The sequence below is a fragment of the Onychostruthus taczanowskii genome, unplaced genomic scaffold (genome assembly GCF_017590055.1).
Source record: "Onychostruthus taczanowskii isolate IOZ18803 unplaced genomic scaffold, ASM1759005v1 scaffold15, whole genome shotgun sequence".
Classification (NCBI taxonomy): Eukaryota; Metazoa; Chordata; class Aves; order Passeriformes; family Passeridae; genus Onychostruthus; species Onychostruthus taczanowskii.
The window spans coordinates 5,674,951-5,697,242 of NW_024498685.1; the positions used below are offsets into that span (position 1 = coordinate 5,674,951).

A 22,292-nucleotide genomic window follows, 5' to 3' on the forward strand; every position below is an offset into this window, starting at 1 on the left:
CTCCTTCTTCATGGCCTTTACACCCCTTGGAAAAAGCTGCTCTGCCAAATCCTGTTGCTCAGAGGTTTTAATCGGCTGCAAGTCACCCCATGCCCTCCAGGGTAGTGAAGCAGTTAAATGCAGCAGCTGGAATACGAGCCAGTGCCCGAGGCTAACTACCTTTGTTGGTTTTCCTGACTTGACCCCTGTGGATTTCTCTCTTTCTGCCAGATCCTACTGCTCAGGCTACCCCAGAGCCATGGAACACCTCTGCTACTCTCTAACTGATTGCATGTCTCTTGCAGCGATACATAAATGATGCTCCTATCAGCTATGCGAACGTTGCCACAGACAGAGGAATTATTCATGGACTGGGAAAGGTGCTGGAAATCCAGAAGAACAGATGTGATATCAATAATACTGTGATCATTGTAAGTGATATAAGTTCATATAGAAACTTAAATCCCCTCAGAGAAACCTGCAGTCAAACAAAGCTCAAAAGTATAGGATATGTGATACCACTTCCCAGCAAGGAATGCACACGTTTTCCACAAAGGATGTTCCTACCAGAGTTTTAGCATCTCTTAAGACAACTTTGGTCCTGAAATCAGTGTTCTGACAGCCTGGATAAAATGTAGTCAGAGTAGCTCAATAATAAGAAATTGCTGAGCTCTAATATTCAGATAATAATGCATTATTCTAATACATCTTCATAACCAGACCACTTGTTTATAAAGTGGGAAGCATCACTTTAGAAGACCAAATTAAAAATAACCAAATGATCTTTCCTTCTTCCCCTTGGGGGAAGGGTGTCCCCACAGAGCCACTTTTAGGGATATTCTTCCTTGCTGAGGAGGACAGCTTCCCTCACCCTCTTTACCAAAGGGGTCGCCCTGATAATGTACCTCAAGCACCAGATTTAGAAATGTGGCTGGAAATCATTCTTTTTCTATGGAACAACCTGCCTGCATCTCTGTACAATCTGTTAACTACCTCTCACTTGTGTTGCATAAGGAGAAGTGCAGAATTTGTTCACAACCATCAAGTTGTCCCCCGGGAACAAAAGAAATCGTAAGTTGTTTTTCATTAATGCTAGGGTCTTTCATTTCTCCATATAAAAACTGACTAGATATGCATTCAGTCCTATTTTTAATATAATTTTTTATATATAATTGTCTCAGTTTCACCAAAATACGTAGTAGTTATTTCAGCCTGCTACATACATTGCTTATATTCAAGAGGCTCAATCCACCCTGACTTCATAGATTCTTTTTGAAAAATCTACCTGGGATCAAGGTAGCAGAAGGTCAGCTTAAAGACAGATTTATCTTTCAGGGACAGTTTCTCACATGCACTGGGACAACCAAGACTCCTTAAACTGCAAAGTTTACCCCTACCACGCAAAATTAGGGGAGTTAAATGTGGTCTGAAGTATGCCTGCTCCAGAAGGAATTACAGCACCAGCTTTAGACCTTCAAGTCAGAGATGTACAAAAGGGCAAAGTCAATCCATCCCCAGCAATATGCTGTAAACTATTGTCACAAGAAAATTTGGAGATTAGAGAGACTTTGGATGCCCAGGTCCAATACATGAGAACTGCATATATTTAGAGTTTCTTGATACCTAACTTAGCCGTGAAAGCCTCTCCATTGGTATTACATAAGTGTATTTTCCTTTATAATTTTTTAAAATTAATTATGCCAGTGATGGTATTCCAAAGCAGCTTAAGTCCTATCCACCACATCAAAGTACTCGACTGGCAAAACCAAATTTAATTCCTCATGGGTAAAAATCAAACTCATTAACATTTTCACAATGAACAGTTGGATGGATTCTTGTCTCAATTTCCTCACAAGTGTACATTGAGATCAAAATCTTTCTTCAGCAAACGATCTTTCCCCAATTGTGTTCACACCTAGAAGATAATTTTTCAACAGCTGTTTTTGCACAACTTCATAACTTGGTTTTCCAAGAAAAATTAGATCAGAAAATGTGAAAAATTAAAAAAAGTTTATAAAACTTCTGAATAGAATCTGTTCAGTTCTGAGCAAAAGCAATTTTAGACATCTTTAAAACACCACAAGACACTGAGTTAAACTGATCATATGTTCATTTTTATTTCTAAAAGTATTTTCTTCATTTTAATCATGAATGGGTGAGTCAGTGCACAGCATGCATAAAGTTAATGTCCCATGAATTAACAGATTTGAAAGTAGCTGATCAATATTATTCAGAAGTGCATCTGTTTCTCCAATCTTTGCTCAGGCAGGGGTGAAGAAATACTGTGTCCTCACAGAAAACCACATGAGACAGTACACCATCCAGATTGGCTGCAAGCCCAAATGTGCTAAAACCATCATTGTGAGTTCACTGCTTCTATCGTGGTAAAAACCAGGAGCCCCCTTCCCCAATCTTCATCCTCCTCATCGCTCCCACTAAGCACAGGCAGCATGTCAAGGCAGCTGCTAACTGTATATTTATTGACTTTATTCGGGATACAGCAGAGATGGGAAGGTTAAAGACTGATGATAGCTGCCGCACAAAGCGCTGCGTGTCCATGTGATGCAAAGGGAGCACAGGTTTGGGAAGGGTAAAGCTGTGCTTGTCCCTAGCAATTCCCCACCTCTCTCTGAAGGGGTGAAGGGCACCTGGGTCCCACCAAGGACTTGCAGTGGCAGCCTGTGTCCTGGCACACTGAGGAGTGTGGTCACAGACCAGCAGAGCTGATGTGCTGCTAAATACCACAGAATCAAAAACTAGTTTGGGTTGGAAGGGACCTTAAAGTTTATCTAGTCCCAACCATCCTGCCATGGGCAGAAACACCCTCCCCTTGACCAGATTTCTCACGGTCCCCCACCACCTTGCCTTGTACTTCCAGGCATGGGTCCACCAATAACTTCTCTGGGAAACCTGTTCCAGTGCCTCACCACACTAAATAATTTCTTCCCAATATCCAATATAAACCCACCCTCTTTCCCTATCCCTAAAACCCTTGTGAAAACCCAGCTCTCTCATTCCCCCTGCCCCTCAGCACAGCATTTCTGGCTTTGCAGACCAGGGAGTGCTGCGCGGGGTTCTTCGGCCCACAGTGCCAGCCGTGCCCAGGGAGAGCCGGCAGCGCCTGCTCCGGGAACGGCGTGTGCCTGGATGGCACCAACGGCACGGGCAGCTGCCAGTGCGAGGAGGGCTTCGTGGGCACGGCCTGTGAGCGCTGCGGCCAGGGCAGATACGGCCGCAGCTGTGACCAAGGTACCCAGCGTCCCCAAACCACAGCGCAGCTTGGCAGGCCCCTCAGGGGCCCAAACCTTCCCCTTTTGTCTTCTAACCACGTTCAGGTTCTAGGAAGGTACAGCACTTCCTAATAGGCCAGGATTGAAAACATCATTAACCCCTTTTCTTTCCCTGTTATGGGGTTTTCTTTCTAATCCCTGGGCTGGAGACAGTGCTTCCATCAGCAGGTGGTGTCAGGGCCACCCTGCTGTCCTTCCTGCCCACACTGCCAGGGTCAGGGGCTTCCCCTTTTATCTTCTAACCATGTTCAGCCCAGTGCTAGCACTTCCTAATAGGCCAGGCTTAAAAACATTGTTAACTCCTTTTCTTTCCCCATTATGGGGTTTTCTTTCTAATCCCTAGGCTCGAGACAGGGCTTTCTACTCTGTCATACCACAGACTTAGAAAAGAATCCAGCAAGAACCATCCTCTGTAGCACTGCTATTTTCCACCAATTTTTTTCCCATTAAAATACAGTTTCAGACCCTGCATTTGGGAATACAGGCAATATAAGCATAGTTTGAATTCAGAGTTATTGTTAAATAATTAGAAACCAAAGAGCACAAGACACTGCCTTTCTTCAAATAGCCCAGACCAGAAGGTGCCATCAGCAGGTGGTGTCAGGGCCACCCCTTCTGTCCTTACTGCCCACACTGCCAGGGACAGTGGCTTCCCCTTTTATCTTCTAACCATGTTCACTCCAGATTCTAGAAACACAGCACTTCCTAACAGGCCAGGCTTAAAAACATTTTTAACTCTTTTTCTTTTCCCATTATGGGGTTTTCTTTCTAATCCCTAGGCTCAAGACAGGGCTTCCTAATCTATCACGCCACAGAATTAGAAAAGAATCCAGCAAGAACCATCCTCTATAGCACTGCTATTTTCCACCAATTTTTTTCCCCATTAAAATACAGTTTCAGACCCTGCATTTGGGAATACAGGCAATATAAGCATAGTTTGAATTCAGAGTTATTGTGTAATTAGAAACCAAAGGGCACAAGAGAGAGCCTTTCTTCAAATAGCGCAGAGCAGAAGGTGCCATCAGCAGGTGGTGTCTGGGCCACTCCTGCTGTCCTTCCTGCCCGCATTGCCACACTGCCAGGGACAGTGGCATGCCCCCATCTCTCCCACAGTGTGCACTTGTGTCCATGGGAAATGCAGCAGCGGGATCGATGGGGATGGCTCCTGTGAATGTGACGTTGGCTGGAGAGGAGTGACGTGTGAGACCGGTGAGTGTCCTGCCTCTTTTCTTCTGGGGTAAAAGGTGAGCATTTCAGAGAATGACAGAACTGCAGTCACAATCAGATCCCAGTGCAGCTTCCCACATGCAGTGAAATATGGGTCACATTCCTGTGCTGTGGCAATTAATTACTGCATTATTAGAGAGCTGGTTGAGACACCACTCGACACTGTAACGCTTACTTAGCTAATTCTCTACCAGTGTCACCCTCTATCTGCCCCAAAAGAATATCTCATTTAGTAAAGCTACATGTTTTCCAGAGCAGGACTACTCAGCACATTTTGACTCTCAGATCAAAAGCCTCTCAAGTGCTTCTAAAAGTTGATTTAGCTACACAACACCAGATATTAAATTATCTTGTTCTTTTTAATGTGATAAAAAATAATTAGCAAATAAATCATTTTGTGCTGGCTTAATACAGCTTCTATGTCCAGTCAAATTATAGTCTATTTATACATAATTAAAATGTACTCAGTAACTATTTCAAAACTCTAGCTATAATAGTGTAAAATTTAAAAATGTTACAAGCACATTTATAAGAGCATTCAAGATCAATTTTAAATTTTCCCAGGGAAAATATTAGTAATAAGTACAGTTTTGTTAGAGGTTTGCTGTATATACTCTGAGAAAAATTTCAGCTCCTTTAGAAAACATACCCTTATATAATTCTAATATTATACAAGACTCACCAGACTAAATACAGGTAAATGACAACAGGTGAAATGTCTTCCTGACAATATGACACAGCTCTTCCTTGCAAATTAATTTAAGTGGTATCCACTGATCTATACAGACTCTACAGGTGGAGTCGCTATTGAGATTGAGAGCACAGTGGTCTGGCACAGAACTCAGCCTCCAGCTCCACACGGTGGGAACAAAAGACTCTGAATCTAAAAGAATGTTGACCCAAAAGGTTCTGATTCCTACTTCATTTTTTTTTCCACTTGCAGAAATCAAAGATGATGCATGTAACGCTTCGTGCCACACCAGTGCTAAGTATGTATGAATTGTACTCATTTAGAGGAGAGGGAAGAAAAAGGGGACCTCTTGCAAGGCAAAAAATCAAATCCACCTTGTTCATGACTTCTCAGCAGTAGATCTCACAGAGATAAGGAGCAATGTAAATCTAATCTATGTGGTGATGAGGCCAGAAAGTTCAAACCTCTCCTCACTTCATGTCAAATTATACAAATAACAACAAAAAAATGCTCTAACCAGTCCAGCACCAATATTGGGACAATAACTAGTTTTCAGAGGAGTAAGTGAGCCCTGTTGAGCCATTTACTGAAGTGCATCTGTCCCCTTACCACTGACCAGGCAGCAAGATTTATGCTAGTCAAGACATCTCAAAAAAACCCAAGGAAAACTGGCTGGAAAGACTCCTCATTTTCAGCCACAGCTCTTCTGTAGGAGCTGAGAAACCAGAGGGGCAAACCACCTTTTTCCAGATGTAGGTAATTCTCTTCCCTGTGTGTTTGTGGCCTTCAGTTCACAGTAGCAATTTTTTACCAGGCTTTTTTGGCAAAACTACACTCTCAGATTTGCTCGTGGGGACCCCACACATTCTGGAATCACGACTGTGTTTCTGACAGAAGCAGATTGTTCCTCTCTTGTGTATTTTTCATCCACTGACATACACCTGTAGGTCTGAGGACAGGTGCAGGCATGGCAGGAGTAGGGGGCAGTGGTGAATTGTGCTGGCTGCATCCCTCCATAAACTGGGTGCACAGAGACAAAAATTGTGCACAGCTTTTTTGGGTGAGCAGACATACAAATCCTGTAGCTCTGCACAAGAAAAAAAAATAGGATATTAAACACCAAAGCATGGAATTCTAATACCTAAAATAATACATCCAAAACACATTTGAAAAGCTTGGTCCAGCTAGGTCCGTTTTTATGGGCTTAGCTACCTCTTACTGTATGATTAAATGCTTTGTTATTTCTCTGCAATATTACCTTCAGAAACACTCACAAAAACAAGGGCTGTACAAAAGACCTGACCAATTATTTTTTTCCTCTCTTTTAAATGATGCCTCCCTCCTTTCATTTCCTTAGCTGCCTCCTCCTATCAAATGGCACTGCCTATTGCAAGTGTGCAGCTGGCTTTGAGGGGAACGGGACATTCTGCACAGGCAAGTGAACTTTGTTTCTTCCCTTTGAAAAATAAAAAAATAAAAAAACCATAAAAAAAAGAAAGCAAAGAAGAATGCTTGAAGCACTCTCTGGTCACAGTAGAGTTGGTGAGAGATGAGCAGTTCCCTATGCACCAGTTAAAAACCAGGAATTGTTGCCAGTTCCCTCAAAACAAACAGCAGCCCAACAGGTGCAGATTCATAGCAAACAAAGGGCTCCAGATCTCCAAGTTGTGAGGCATTGTGCTGAGGGAGAGCAGAGAAAAGGGAACATGCTGTGCACAACCCCAGCCCCATTGTTTGGAGAGTAATGAAACCTGGTTTGTGACTTTTACTCCCTTTCCCAACAAAGCCCAGCAAAGAGAGGCCAATTCAGGGCACAATAACACTTCCAGCTATTGGAAGCTGTGTAGCTCAACCATTTCCTCAGCTTTCTGAACTTGCTCAGATTTCTGGTGTGGCAAAATCCATTTCTGTAGAGTAGAGAGATTTAAGAGACCCTCAGAAAGGGATAATAGCACCTTATGCTAGGTGTTCCTCCAAAAATCTGGGTTATCCAAAACAGACTGCTTCCAGCTACAATAATCATAATTAGTTATATTTTTTCTTAATAGTTAACTGATTAAAATACTAATGTTTTTCAGACAGAAGCCTATTTTTCTACTTACTCACAATGGCTGGCAGTGTCCTAATCCCAGATTTTGCCACTCTTATTCGGCCCGTTTTCATTTTCTCTTCTGGCACAAAACAGACAAAGCCATTTTAATCTGTTGGGGGGCAATTCCCCATGTGCAGGAAGAGCTGGGTGACACAGGTCACCCATAGTGACTCTGCACTCTCCTTGTTTCCATATACATGATTCCTGGACAAAACTAGTTGCAGAAAAAAATCAACTCCCTGGTCTGAAACAGATGAAAGAGCAATTTAGGGTCATTTGAAGCAAAACTTAAGGCAATTTTCAGGCTGATTTGAATCACACTGAAGATCAGACAAGGCTCCCTTCCTGCACTCAAATTGTGAGCATCCAGCTCATCCAGAGCTGGAGAAACAGTATGAGTATCCATCTGAATAAGAACCCAGACTTGCTGTCACAGGAGGGCTAGGTGGTATTGTACTCTAGACCTCCTGCAAGAGAAGTTATGTGATATGTGTGCAGCAAATGTCAAGCTCAGGGAACACTTAAATGGCTATTTAAACCATAGATGAACACAAACATTCTTTTTTTTTTTTTTTTTTTTTTTTGTGTTTTGTTGAAATGGGCAGAATTGGGAGAGGGAATGTTACTGAAAGTCAGTCCTAGATGTACTCTAACATTCCAGACTAGAAACACCATTTCAGCTTTCCCTCTGGAAACAATAATAGGTATTAAATAACTAGCACTAATGAAAAGTGTGGCCTCCTGATTCAGAAAGACTCATTCCAAAAATGTTAGTAAATCCCTTTAAAAATGGAGACGGATAATCATGAGAAGCCAGCACATTGGTTTAATCTCTGCTGCTGTCCCTTTTCAGCTATTGATGCTTGTGGGAGCAGCAATGGGGGCTGTTCATCCAAGGCAGAGTGCAGGAGAACAACACCAGGAAACAGAGCCTGTGTCTGCAGCGCCGGCTACACCGGGGACGGGATCGTCTGCTTCGGTAAGCACACGCCCTGCCCCTCTATCACTCGCAGGAAAACCACGGGAGAGGTTTCCTCCAGGGGGATGTTCCTCCTCCCACTCTGACCCAGAAGTGCAGCTTGCTTATTCTATACCCCCGATGCCAAAGGCATCTTTTCCTGCCACGTGGCTGGTGCTACTTGGCAAACCGTGCACATGCAGCAGTGTGGAGTGACACCAAATCTTGTCAAACAACACCTACCCCCTAGCAAGGATAACCCTTTCTCCAGCAGCTTGATACACACACGCTCCTCTGACCATCACAGACTTTTAGATACCGCACCACACCTCCTCAGGTTTGGTTCAGAAATGCTGCTTTAGCCTCCACCAAGACAACTGAAGATCTAGACTGAGGTACTGAGTAACTGAGGGAACGAATTTTGTCATAAATCTGCATTCCTAGGATGCTTTACTTAAAATTTATTCTCCTTGGGTTTTCAGAATTACTCTCTCTTTATTACACTGTTTCTGTTTTATAAAGAAATCAACCCTTGTCTGGTGAACAATGGTGGATGTGATAGAAATGCAGAATGCACACAGACTGGACCCAATCAAGTGAGTACTTTGTTGGTGAAGAAAAATAGGCCTAGTCAAGTGTTTATTGTTGGGCAAAAAAAGATTTCCCCATGTCAACTTTTTTTTTTAAGTAGAAAACTGAATTTCATGACAATTGTGAAAAGTATATGCTTCCCTCACAAAGGCATTTGAGGGGGAGTGCAGATAAACATGAAAAAAATCTATTTCAGTGAAAGAAATCCAAAAATACCGAGGAAAACAGTGTTTTGCTATTTCAAGTAGTTGTTTTTCTACTTTGGGAGGTTTTGATGTGAAAAGCTGTAAGTTTGAAAGTATTGCTAGATGATGTTTCTTTTATTGTTGTAGAAACTGTCCATGGAAAAAATTCCATTTTAGACTAGTCCTACTCCCCACACTGTCCAAATGTATCCACAAGGAAACAAAATGGCCTAAACCATAGCTCTTGCACAGGGGTTACAACATTCTGCAGTCCACTCACTCTTTTGCTGACCTCTAGAAGTAGCTACAACCTGTTTATTTATTCCTGCTTACCTGTAAGAATGTAATTAACATTGTAATAACAACCTCCACTACAAAACCCCAGCACTGCAAAGGAAAATTTTTAGGACAGAACTGCATCTACTTTCTCTAGGGCTCTCACTTCTCCAGGAGGTACATAAACACTACAATTAGACTACCTCCCAGTTTTATTTCTGCTGCAGAAATCTCACTGAATTTTCAAATTCCTACATATTAAATATAAATTCTAATTTCAGAACAATTGTCAGTGAATTGGAGAATATAATTCATTTCTTTGCAACTATTTTTCATCTTTGTGATAACTGCAAATGTAAACTATAGTAACCAGAACAAAGTGTCAGCTATATTTCCACTGCATGGGAAGTTGCCAGAAACACACAATTCCAGGTGTGTTTTGAAGCTACTTTTCATCACTTAAAAAAAAAAAAAAAAAACAGGGGAAGGAAAGGGATGAGAGGGGAATACCAACCTATGCAAAAAAACATGAGGGAGACAAATTAAAGGTTTAGCCTGTTAGCAAGACAATAATGTGCAGATGTCAGAAGGGCCATTTCAAATGAACAGGACATCAGAGAGGAGAACAGAGATGGATAGGCAAGAAAAAGGTAGACAGAGCCTAATGAAAATTATTACTTCCCAATCTCAGTCTATGGTTACTCACACTGGAGAAGAAACTGCTCTGGGAGACACAATGTGCTTTTAGCTTAATAAATTCCACACCATATCACAATGAAATTATCTGGGAAAAAATAAACTGTATATTTGTGTGCTGAAAAAAAAAAATTCAAGCATTTTTCAATGTGTGATTGTTTTCTGATTTTGCTTTGTAGGCAGTATGTAATTGCCTGAAGGGATATTCTGGAGATGGCAAAACCTGCACATATATCAGTATGTGTTCACAAGTGAGTATCCATTTAAGAGTACAATTTCAGGTCTCATTATAATCATTACACTTTTGGGGTTGTATGCATTCTAAATTAAGTTAGGTGTGCTAAGAATTTATTTACATTAACTTGGATAATCTTTAAGTATTCTGGTTCAGTACATGCTTTAGTGCTGTCACTATGGGTGAAATTAAAGATGCAGGAAGGGCTTTTCCTCAACCACAGCCTGGATAGAACATAAGTGAGGGCCTGGACTCAGCATTGAGTCTTAAATAACTCAGTTAAAATCCAGTGCAGAGAAACAGACCCTGGTCTGTAGTGCCAAAACCTAAGTCAGCAAATTATTTGTCATACAGATTTCCTACAAAAAGCCAACCAAACCATTTCCTTCCACAACACCCAACTCTGGACATGCCATGCACTACCCATTCTGTGCTTCACTTGTCACTGCAGGCTAAAAATTAGCCACATTTGTTTAGCACAAGCTGGCTCACACACTGCAAGCCACATATTGGCAATCAGTGTGGTTCTTTGCACCAGCTGCACTGCTCTGCCTCTTGGCAAGCTGCAGCAGGGACATATCCACTCTTCTGTGTACATTAATCCTCTGTGCTCTGAGCACAGCAACAACAATTCTCACCCTCCCAGCCTGGCCTCTCAACTGGCTTTCTCTGACCTTGAAAGGTGGCAGAGATGAAAGAGCAAGGGTAAAAACACAACCTGGAGGAAGGGGAGTTTAAAGCTCTGAGCCATTGCTCCCTATGATTTCGAATTCTCTTGCTTTTTCCTGTGCTGTGTTCCAGCAGCTTTGCTTCCACTTGACTAATTATGCCAGGCTAACTATGTGTTAAAAATAAAGATCATCTTCAGGAGCATCAATGTCATACCAGAGGCTAACCTGGCTCCATGATGACCAAACCTCTGTGCAGCAAATCTTCACAGGTAGCCAAGGCTGCCAAGTCTACCCAAGCCAAGACAAATCCACAGCAAATCCACCCAAACCCACTCCTTACAGCCAGGTGTCTCTCTGACCTGTCAAGTCAGGCCCCACTGGCAGCTCCCAAAGGAGTTTCTGCTCCCTCTCATGGCCCATGAGAAAGGATCCTTGAAATGATCAGCAACAGAAAGGACACCATGAAAAAAGTACACGAAGAAAAAACAAGAAAGCTTTTCAATTTCCCCCAATTTGATCTCAAGCCCAGGATAAAAACTTATTTGCAAGCCAAGGTGGTAACAGGAGAGCACCTACTTGTGACTGAGCAGGGCTCTGAGCCCCAACATGCTGCTCCTGAGTGAGGAATACCTTGGTTTAGTGCAGGGAGCTGTCTGGAGGCAGGCAGCTGGGTGAGATGCATCCTCTGCTCCAAGCCCGACGCTGGACTCAGGTGCAGACAGGAGTTGTTTTAGAGACAAGGACAAGGCAAGTCCCTGTTACAGCTGACCTGGGCCATCAGACAGTCCTGTGCCATGCTCCTCAATAAATTCAGGCCCTGGCACCATCCCAGTGATTTACAGTGTGTAAATAATTCCCCTTAAGGTTAGTCAGAGCTGCATTGGCAGAGAAGCTAAGACTCATCCCTGAGGTGCAGAGTGAGACTTGCATGCAATATTTTGCTTCCTCACAGTATCATGAACTAAATACATTAAAGAAGGAATCAAAACTAAGTCCTCTGCATAAAAGAAGAGGATTTTTGTTTTTTGTTTTTTTTTTTTATAAATCCTAAATGCTTTTTAGTGTTTGGGAGAAAATATGTGCCATCAGATGTTCCAGCAAGATGTGGTTTCAAAAAGAGCTTGCAATTAAACCTAAATTACATAAATTGGGCGGGGGGAGGGGGGAGTGGAAGGGTGAATTGGAATTGTTTTATACACCTGGCAATGAAGAAATTATATATTTTAAACTTTGCCGTTACAAGAATAATGGAGGCTGCAGTGAATTTGCCATCTGTAATGACACTGAGCTGACAGACAGGACCTGCACCTGCAAACCTAACTACATTGGGGATGGATTTCAGTGCCGAGGCAACATCTTCCAGGTAAAGTGCTTCACATGTTTGCTGCCCCCTATTTTTCTTCCCATAGTTAATACAATGGTTGAAACACATCACTTGTTTCTGGGACAAAGTTATAGCCCAGAATTTGAAGTAATCCCAATCCAAGAAACCAGGAACAGGATGCTGCAAGATAACCTTAACTGCCAAAACAAACAAAAACCCTAATGGACAATCATTATGACTGCAGTATTAGGGAGTTTTAGGTTTCAAAGAAGCCTGCTGTTTGGCAGAGTAAGGTAAGAACAGAACAGAAGCAATACAGATATGCAGCACTTACTCCAAACCTGAAGTTCCTTTTCTCGTCTGAGTGTTGCATTTGTTTGCACTCTGCAGATGTTGCCTCACATTTACAGCATTGTTACAGAGTCTTTTTCTTAACTGCAGGAACTTCTCAGGAGCTCCACAACATCTAGGTTTTATTTTCACTTAGAGGTAAGAAAAGTTTGAGTGTTTGGGGTTTGCCAGGTTTTCGTGGGGTGTTCTCATCCCTTTTTTTTCTCCAAGACTGCAGAGCAGACAAGAATCTGGTATTCACCAACTTCCTGCAATGTAATTGGGACTGGATTTGGATTGTCAGTCACTAGTACTTGAGATGCTCTAATGTAAGCTATAACGTAAGCTGTAACTGTCACTAAAACAGTATTAATGACCTGGAGTATTAATGATCAAGACCAAAGTCCCAAAGAAAAGTAAGGTCTCCAGATGTTGTCACAGGCCCCCAGCTGGGTAATAATTAGCATTGACTCCATGATTGCAGAAGGCTGATCCATTGCTTTACTATTCTATCTTATACTACACTCTACTTATTAAGCTCATCACCCTTCCAATGAGCTGAGACAGTTCAATAAGCTGAGAGCTGTATAATAACATCTTACAACAGAGCAAATGACAGCTCCAAAAAGACCTGCAAGCCATACAGTTTGCTGAATCTGTTGGTGTGTCAGTCCAATACAGACTGATCCAATTGGTCAATCAATCTAAACACCATCATCACATTGATTTCTGATTAAGAAATCACCCTTTGGTAAACAAATCTCCATAACACGTTCCACATGTGCACAACAGGTGCAGTAAGTGGAGAGAAGAATTATTTCTCATTCTTTTCTCTGATCTTCTCACAGCCTTCCCCAGGAAAAGGCCTGGGAAAGTTGTGCCTGCTGCTCTCTATGGAGAGAGCTGTGGCTACATCCAGACGGCATAAAACTGAAGCTTTCACCTGTTCACAGACTGAGATCTGCCAGCACATCTCTTGTGAATTCTGAAGCAAGATTATAACACTCATTTACTGGGCCTTCTGCATCTCCAAAATCTCCAAATGGCAACATTTTCGGTTGTCTCCATGAAACATCACAGGATGCTTTGTGTCTTGCATGACAGCCAGCATGCAGCCAGCTCTCACTGATTTTTGGAGACTGGCAACAGCAGTTCTCTGTTTACCAGAAGCCTCAGGGCAGCACAGACCTTTATACTGGTCTGCTAACCTAAAGACCTATAATCCAGTTTCAATTTTGCTACCATGGTAGACAGGTACTCTTGCTTTAGGAGAGCTCTCAGTCTCTCTCAATTAGCACCATACAAGCACCATAAAGTCACCCCAGGACAGTTTATTTATTATGGTCATTGCAAAGTGCCTGCAACAGCCCAGGTCCATTTGTACTCCTAGGAGTAATTAATTTAACTCCCACATTTCCTGTTCGTTTTTGCAGAGGAGATCAAGACATGGCTATAAGACAAAGTCTTCTATTTAATACCTGTGAGCAAAGGTGACAGATGAGGCCAGGAATCAAAGCCCACATGAGGAATTTCTCTCACCCTTGTGTTGCAGGGAAGGGAACTCAACACATGGCAGCAATGGAGCTGCAGGCACCACCTTGCCCTCCACAGGGCAGTCCCTGTCACCATGTGGCATCACATGTATTAACTCATTGCTGCTTTTTCCTCTTCAATTTGGCAGGCCTTGTCCGTCAGAGATCTCTCAGGCCCCGGCCCTTTCACCCTGTTTGTCCCTCGCACAGACGTACTGAGCAGTGACCCACGAGTAAGTCAAAGGGCTCAGTACAAATGAGCTTTATTTTCTTCAGATGCCTTGCCCAGCTGCCTCTCAACCCCTCCATTCCCCACTGTAGGTCAAGGACTGGATTGCCAAAGGAGTGATGGCTCAAGTGCTCCGGTACCACATGGTGGGTTGTGCCAACCTGCTGTACAAGGACCTGACAGCCATCACCAACATCACCTCTCTCCACGGCGACCCCATACACATCAGCTACTCCCAGGTAACCAAACATGGAGGGACAGGGAACAGAACAGCAAGACTGCCCACTCTCATTCACCTTTTTAAAAATATCAGTGGTTCCCTTTCCTCCTCTGCTGCACAAAAATAAATAAATTACTTTCAGCTAAGATTACCTGTTCAGCTGAAGAGTCCAGCACTTGTTTGGTATTTCAAGAGTCGAGTTCAACAACCCTTGTTTTGGCATAAGCTATTTTATCCTCAGACTCTGTCTTTCTGAGCACGAGGAGAGTTTGAAAAAGCAAAGGACAATTTATTAAAGTTGAAAGTACTGTTTGCTGCAAAGAAAAGATGATCTGGGCTTATGATATCAAAGCAATTCAGCATCAGCCTCACTTTCCCACAAGGTTTCACTGAAAAAACATTTTTGTTGCCTTTCCAGGACTCACTGGTTTTGAACAACAAAGCTGAAATTGTACTCAGCGATGCTGTTGGCACAAATGGTGTGATCCATGTCATAAACCAAATCCTGGTCCCTTCACAGATGCAGGATTTCCCCCTCAAGAAGGTATGTGCAGCTTATCACCATTGCCAACTCAGGAGCTTTTCCACAGTTACTGTCAGATATATAAATCATATAAGTCAACAAAAAAGTGACTCTAAAAAGACCTTATACAAACAAATAAATTAAATATCATATTTCAAATTCACTGGAATTACAGATAAAGTAAGGACAAGGATAAGAGGATTTATGTAGAGGGTTTTTACAGCAGCTTTGATTTTATAACAAAAAGTGACTTACAGGGAAAAGCAAGCTCTTATCTGTTTTTTTAATACCCAAATAATGTATCTCTTAGGTAAATTACTCGCTTTACTTTCTTTGTAGGAAAGTCTTAAAATGGTTGCAGCCAAGCATGGGTACATTCTGTTCAGCAGTTTGCTAGAGGTAAGGACACCAGAGACAGGAGCCATTGGGAAAAGGTTGTAAGTTTTTGTTGGTTTTTTTTAAGACAAAAACACACACAGACAAAGTGTCATCACTGGCAGGATTTTGTTCAGGAGAACCAAAGGGCTCACCATACAGCGCACAACAACCCTGCTCACCACCAGTCACACTCCCTCAGAGGCTGGGGATGTTAAGCAGACCCACAGCCACCTTTCCCTTCCCCACCCAGCTCTGTCCTACTGCATATCAAGTTCAACTCACACATCTGCTTTTGAAAGCCAAGGTATTTGCAGGCTGGTGAGCAGGCAGCCCACAGAGCACCACACCCCAGTTACACCTGACACTCACCCCACAGGGTCCGTGGCACTTTGGACAGGGCATTAATCTTCTGCCCCAATTGTTGCTGTGTTGCAGAAGAACAACCTGCTGGGGCTGATCAACGATCCCATTCACAAACCCGTCACGCTCTTCTGGCCCACTGACACAGCCATCCGTGGGCTGCCGCAGGAGCAGCAGGACTTCCTCTTCAAGAAGTCCAACACCAACAAACTGGTGCAGTACCTCAAATTCCACATTGTCCGTGATGCTGCGGTAAGCCCTTGTGTTTTGGGAGCATTGCCACAGGCAAAACACTCAAGCCCAGACACGTGCAGCTCCCCTTTTCTTCCCCAGGTGTTGGCCTACCAGCTCCCCAGCTCCGCCTCACTGAAGACCCTGCAGGGCTCCAACCTCAGCGTGAGCTGTGGGGATAACGGGGAGATCGTAAGTGTTGGCTCTGCTGGCGCGTTTATTCCTCACTCCTGCTGCAGGATCTGCTCCTGCAGACCACACTCTTCCTTGGCACAGCCCCCAGGGAGGGTCAGTGGCACCAAAACCTCCTTGGTCATCACCCCTACATGCCAAGAGCCACACCAGCAGATTCAGCAAGCTGTATGGTTGGCAGGACTTTTTGGAGCTGCCATTTGCTCTGTTTTAAGATGCTATTTGTTCAAAACAGCTCTCAGTCACCTTGAAACTGAAATACCAGCACACTTTAACTTCTACAGTACGAATGCAAAACCACTAAGATCAGCCTGGTTTTGAACCCCATGAATTTTTTTCCTTGCGTGCAAACTCTGGTGTGTAAGCACTTCCAAGCTAAGGTTGCAGGCACACACATAGCCCAATAAACCAGTACAATGTCACATTTTTCTTTGCAAATATATCAGGTCATACCTGGCAAGCATCTAAACCTAAATACACATAAGATAAGCCTGTGAACATAGAACTGGCATATTGTGTCCTCTTCAGAAAAGAAAGATATCATAGAATCATAGAATGATTTGGGTTGGAAAGAACCTTGAAGATCATCTTGTTCCAACCCCCCTGTTATGAACAGTAACACCTTACACTAGACCAGGTTGCTCAAAGTCCCATTCCATCTGGCCATGAACACTTCCAGGGATGGGGCATCCACAGCTCTCTGGGCAACTTCTTCCAGCGTCTCACCAACCTCACAGTAAAGAATTTCTTCCCAAAATCCAGCCTAAACCCCCTTCTTTCAGTTTAAAGCCATTATCCCTCATCTTATCATTACATGCCCTTGCTAAAAATCCTTCTCCAATTCTCACATATCTCCACTTAGGGACTGGAAGGGTCTCCCTGAAGCCTTCTCTTCTCCCAGCTGAACAGACCCAACTCTCTCAGCCCGTCTTCACAGGAGAGGTGCTCCAGCCCTCTGAGTATTTTCATGACCCTCCTCTGGACTTGCTCCAACAGGTCCCCATCCTTCCTGTGTTGGGAACTCCAGAGCTGGACACAGTACTCCAGACACACATCTTAGGAAGAGAGGCCCCAGAACTGTGTTTGACATCAATTTTACTTACAGGATAGTTTGCCATTCCACCTTGCCCCAAGAGCATTCCTACAGAGAGCAGGAACCCAAGGAGGAGCAGCTCATGACCTGCCATGTTCCCTCTCCCCATCCCGTCTCCCAGGGTGCCCTGTTCCTGAACGACGGACAGTGCAAGGTGGTGCAGCGGCAGCTGGAGTTTGACGGGGGCATCGCCTACGGGATCAACTGCCTGCTGACAGAGCCCAGCCTGGGGGGCCGCTGCGACAGCTTCCTCACCGTGGAGCTCATGGTCAGTGCCCCTTGGGGTCCCTGCTGACACAGCCCAGCCTGGGGGGCTGCTGGGACAGCTTCCTCACCGTGGAGCTCATGGTCAGTGCCCCTTGGGGTCCCTGCTGATACAGCCCAGCCTGGGGGCTGCTGCGACAGCTTCCTCACTGTGCAGCTCATGGTCAGTGCCCCTTGGGGTCCCCCACCCTGACAGAGACACAGCCGAGGCAGCAATACCCACCTTCCCTGGGGTAACACTCCTGCAGCTCTGGCGCTCCTGCCAGTAAAGCCCCTCTGCTGCAGGCTGGCTGCATCTGCTGCACTGGTTAGAGAGAGATTCAGAAGTGCAGCACAATGCCTCATGGGTGCACAACACAAATCCTGTATCCGCTCAAAGTGGCACACAGGACAAGTGGTTCCACTGAAGACCATAAAAAACTTGCAAGCAAACACTTGAGCAAGGACAAATCTTTCTGTCGTGCTTTTAAATTAGTGGAAGTTCACACTACAGATTTGTCTGTAGAGATCTCCTTTACAAAGTTCCCTATGGAAAAAGGACAGCGCTGCTACTCCAGCAGCACAGGGTATGAAGGACACAAGACAGAGAACTGCCTACTCTGTCTCAGTCCTTGACATTTCTTGTTTTCAACACACCTGAACAGGCACTGTTAGCATGGAGGAAGTTTCCTCCATGGACTTTGATGGGTCCCAAAAATGGGAAATTTTCAAAGTTTCAAGACCAAGTTTACTTCAGTTTAACTTGAAGGTATGAAAAAAAATTCCTAGAAGTAAAAGAACTTTCCGGTAGTCAGTCTTTAAAAAAGCTTCTTGGAACATGTATTTCAGTTATAAAACCAACAATTGTGTATATCTCATCTTCTCAAGTTGCCTTTTCTTTATGATGTCATTAAATGAAATTAAACAGATACCATTTCCTCAAATTTCATGAGAAGCAGACATTTTTCTGTACTCTAAATTAGACATCCAGGTCTAATACAGATGACATCAATACTTGTTTGAACAGCATCTGTTATCTTTTCCTCCTCCTTTAAACCCAGACCAGTTTCCTCTTCCAAAACTTATATTCCAGTACCAAAACTATTTTCTTGCACTCAATTATTTGCAACTACTTTGTTGTCACTCTCCTCTCTTGCTCCTCCACGGTTTTCTATTAATTTTTTAAGTGCAATAAGATTTCTCTTTTCTGCTCTCATAAAAGAAACTTTTTGTCCAAGTCAAATAGTCTTTTGTAGCCATTATTTTAATATACTTTTTTTTCCCTTTTCCAGGGGCATTGTGCTAGCTGTTTCAGTAACTATAAATGCCCTCCAGGGACAAAACCAAAGGTAAAATGTTCAAATCTCACATGTAAGCAGACTAACATGCTCTTCGCTATATTTCACAACAGTAAACCAGAAAAATTTTATTAGAATAAATTAAAAGAGAACCTTTGACAGTGCTATCACACTATTAAGTGACAAAGCTGTCCCTGGGCAAACACGAGAGTGGTGGTGGTGGTGGGGGATGCTTGCTGGTCTCACAGAGCAGCCAGGTAAAAATGCTTCAGCTGACTCCAGAGCAGCCCCTGCACTCCCAGGAGTGCTGCTCAGCATGTCAGCAATCACAGAGGGTGGGGGTCTCCAGCCTGCCCTCTTCACACATCACATTTTGATTCAATGTACATCAGAAATTACGATTTAAAGAGGAAAAAAACAAACTCCATGCAGCACTCATTCTCCTGTGTTGTCCCCCTCCTCTCTGTGCCGCCACACGCAGGGAGGAACCCACTGGTGCACCTACGAGTCCTATGGGCTGCGGAGGGATGGATGCCGCAGGAACTGCTCCATGGTCATCCAAATAGCCAAGTGCTGCAAGGGCTACTTCGGGCCAGACTGCCAAGGTAGGATTCCCACCCGCACGGCCATCCTGTGCCCTCCCCTTCCCCAGTACAGCTGTGTAGCGCCCAGCAGCCAGAACTGGGAGAACTGGGATAAGAGGCATGAGGAGAGACGAGGTGCAAAACGAGGGAAATTGATTGCAAGAGCTCAAGAGCACAAGGTGTTAAGTGCTTCTTCAATTCAGATTATTTCTTCACATTTAGAGCAAGTATTAATCTCCATAGTAATAGCAGGTGAGTGCTACAGAGAGTAAAGGCTGTCCTGCTGAGCTGAAAATCCTTTAAACACAGGCTTGGGTTCACACAGCCGCACCAGCACACACCTGAGAACCAGTGCATAATTGCTCAGCCACAGGAAAGTGCACTGATCAGCAGAGTAAGCTCAGAAGTTGTAGTTCTGAACAGGTGGAGACAATTTGGGAGGCTCTATCTCAGCAGTTTATTAGCTGACACTTCCAAACTGTTCTCCTTCACCTGCCAGCCCTGCAGGGAGCAGTGCTGGGGCCCCCACCAGGACACAGTCCAGGTCAGGATCTCTGCTGGCAGATAGGTCCAGCCACACAAACCCTGCCAGCTTGCTCTGTCCCGGTTTCACAGAGAGGCACATGCAGATCCCATGCAGTTTTGGCCAGCTCATCCTGAGCTGGCCTTTGGGGTCACCCTGATAGAACATAGACCCACAGAGACACTCAAGAAAGGCTCAGTTTGGGAAGTGCCATTCACAGATGAATCTGAATGAGCAAGCAGCCAGATAACAGCAGCCACAAGTCAGTGCTGATCCTCAGCACCTTTCTGATAGGAGCTGTGGAAGCGTGTCAAGGAATTTAGAGCACAGGGCTCACAGCAGTCCTGTGTCACAGCCACTTTTACACACCTCAGGAGAGGTGCATTTACAGGCACTCCCCGCTCGACGATTTTTACAGCACGCTAGAGAATCAACAGCGACAATGAATAAAAAGCACCTGAGCTAAAGAGCCACTTTTCTTTTCCAACCTTTCAGCTTGCCCAGGGGGCCCAGAGACCCCATGCAATGGCCGTGGCTCCTGTGACGACGGGTACACGGGGACAGGAGAGTGCCGCTGCAGCGGCGGCTTCAACGGGACCTCGTGCGAGCTGTGCTCGCCGGGCAGATACGGCTTCACCTGCAGGCGTACGTTTGAGTTCCCTTTCCTCATCCATGCCCACGACAAGCCTAAGCTGTTCTGTCAGCAAGGAGTTTCTGAGTAAGCCAAGGAAAGCTGCCCTCTTAACATCAGTATTTTTCCTGAGTGCCTCCTCACAGCAGGGCATGGCACAAGGTCTCAGAAGGGAGGAGAAGAGGGCATGCAGAGGTTGCAGGGCTGCGTCTGCACAGGACCTCCTACTCTTACACAGTACAGCACTAACAGAACAGAAGCAAGGCCTCCAGCAACAAGTGGTTTTATCTACAGCACAGCTTTCTCCTCCACACCCATAAAGCTTAAGACAGGATTTTAGTAACCTGGCTCCTCAAGGAACGTGCTACTTCCACAGAGAGGAAAAAGGACGCCAAGGTGAGGGCTGTTTGTGAAGAGGGACAGCCAAGCAACTGCTCGCAAAATCCACCTCTCTGAGGCTTCAAATGTAAACTAGGTGGGAGTAGGGTCAATTTCTCCCTTTACACTTAGATGTTTTCCTGACATAAAGCATTTCAGATAAGAAGTTACAACATTAGTGCTTCCATCCTGACCCTGTGCTGCTCCTGAGGCACAGAGGATGGGGGTTATAGGCAAGACAACAGGCTTGGACACAGAGTCTCAGGATTATAACTACTTACAATTCATCCACTTTATAGTACACCATAGCATAAAACTTATGAGCCATTACCTTGAAACCAGATTATGAAATTTAAGAGAAAAAAGGTTTATAGCCCCTTCCTTTCGATGCAGATTTAAGTCAGACAAAAATTAACTAATCAAATGGAATGAAAAAAAAAAACAAAAAAAACAGCAAGTGAAGCTTCTTTTCAGCAGGACAGGTATGCAAAAAATCAGTTCCACAAATCCACATAATTTTCTTCTCTAAACAACAACAGTATTTCAAGAAGGATAAGACCATAAAGGATGCTTCAGCATAACTTTATAAAACAGAGAGCCATGAATCATTCTTTAGGAAGGATTCAGCACATAAGTTATTGCAGGACCCAAAGAGGAGAGAAAAAAACATCACCTATAGATTAAACAGACCATCACACCTCAGGTTGGAGGGCAGAAGCAGCAAAGCCTCACCTAAGAAGGAACTGAAGGAATCCAAAAGCTTTTAGTCATGAAAATATCTGAAACCCTAAAAAAAGAAATTATAGGTAACTTGTCCCCATTTTACAGAAAAGCTTACTAACCTCATATCTGGCTTCCTTACTCAGCTGGACCTTCTCTCACAGAGCAGCCAAGCATTGTTCCTCAACACACCTTGTTTTCCTCTGGCCTCCCCACAATTTACAGCTGCTGTTCATTAAGACTGATTTGTCTGGGTCTTCAATTCAGCTGTTAACTCTTTCCTGCCACAGTCCTCTATGCAGTTTTCTTAATCCACTGCAATGTGCAGTCAATACTCATTTTCATTTTTAGAGGCACATTGAACAAATGCCAATTATAAAATCACAGAACCACAGGTTAACTCAGATTGGAAGGGGTTTCAGAAGGCTTTGAGCCCAACTCCCTCTCAAAACAGGGTCAGTTCTGAGCTCATGTTGTTCAGGAATTATCCTGTCAGGACCTGAAAACCTCCAAGGGTGACAATTGCTCAACCACTCTGGAAAGTCTGGTCCTCTGCTTGACTGGCTTCATGGTGAAATACCATGAAGGTAGACGCATCTAAATTATTTCTGG

The 22,292-nt window shown here is 44.0% G+C and overlaps 1 protein-coding gene across 1 annotated transcript in view; it reads left to right on the plus strand.

Moving 5' to 3' along the window:
* STAB2 (stabilin 2) overlaps positions 1–22,292 on the plus strand; it is a 77,518-nt gene that overhangs the window by 44,876 nt on the left and 10,350 nt on the right. Inside the window, exons 35-56 of the mRNA XM_041398625.1 lie at positions 285–410; positions 994–1,050; positions 2,245–2,340; positions 3,033–3,228; positions 4,383–4,478; positions 5,440–5,485; positions 6,545–6,621; positions 8,133–8,258; positions 8,760–8,833; positions 10,165–10,236; positions 12,135–12,254; positions 12,657–12,704; positions 14,227–14,310; positions 14,399–14,545; positions 14,945–15,070; positions 15,389–15,448; positions 15,863–16,039; positions 16,121–16,210; positions 17,425–17,571; positions 18,839–18,895; positions 19,326–19,449; positions 20,447–20,596. Of these exons, the coding sequence (XP_041254559.1) occupies positions 285–410; positions 994–1,050; positions 2,245–2,340; positions 3,033–3,228; positions 4,383–4,478; positions 5,440–5,485; positions 6,545–6,621; positions 8,133–8,258; positions 8,760–8,833; positions 10,165–10,236; positions 12,135–12,254; positions 12,657–12,704; positions 14,227–14,310; positions 14,399–14,545; positions 14,945–15,070; positions 15,389–15,448; positions 15,863–16,039; positions 16,121–16,210; positions 17,425–17,571; positions 18,839–18,895; positions 19,326–19,449; positions 20,447–20,596 (2,296 nt within the window). The remainder of the gene's footprint in view (positions 1–284; positions 411–993; positions 1,051–2,244; positions 2,341–3,032; positions 3,229–4,382; positions 4,479–5,439; positions 5,486–6,544; positions 6,622–8,132; positions 8,259–8,759; positions 8,834–10,164; positions 10,237–12,134; positions 12,255–12,656; positions 12,705–14,226; positions 14,311–14,398; positions 14,546–14,944; positions 15,071–15,388; positions 15,449–15,862; positions 16,040–16,120; positions 16,211–17,424; positions 17,572–18,838; positions 18,896–19,325; positions 19,450–20,446; positions 20,597–22,292) is intronic.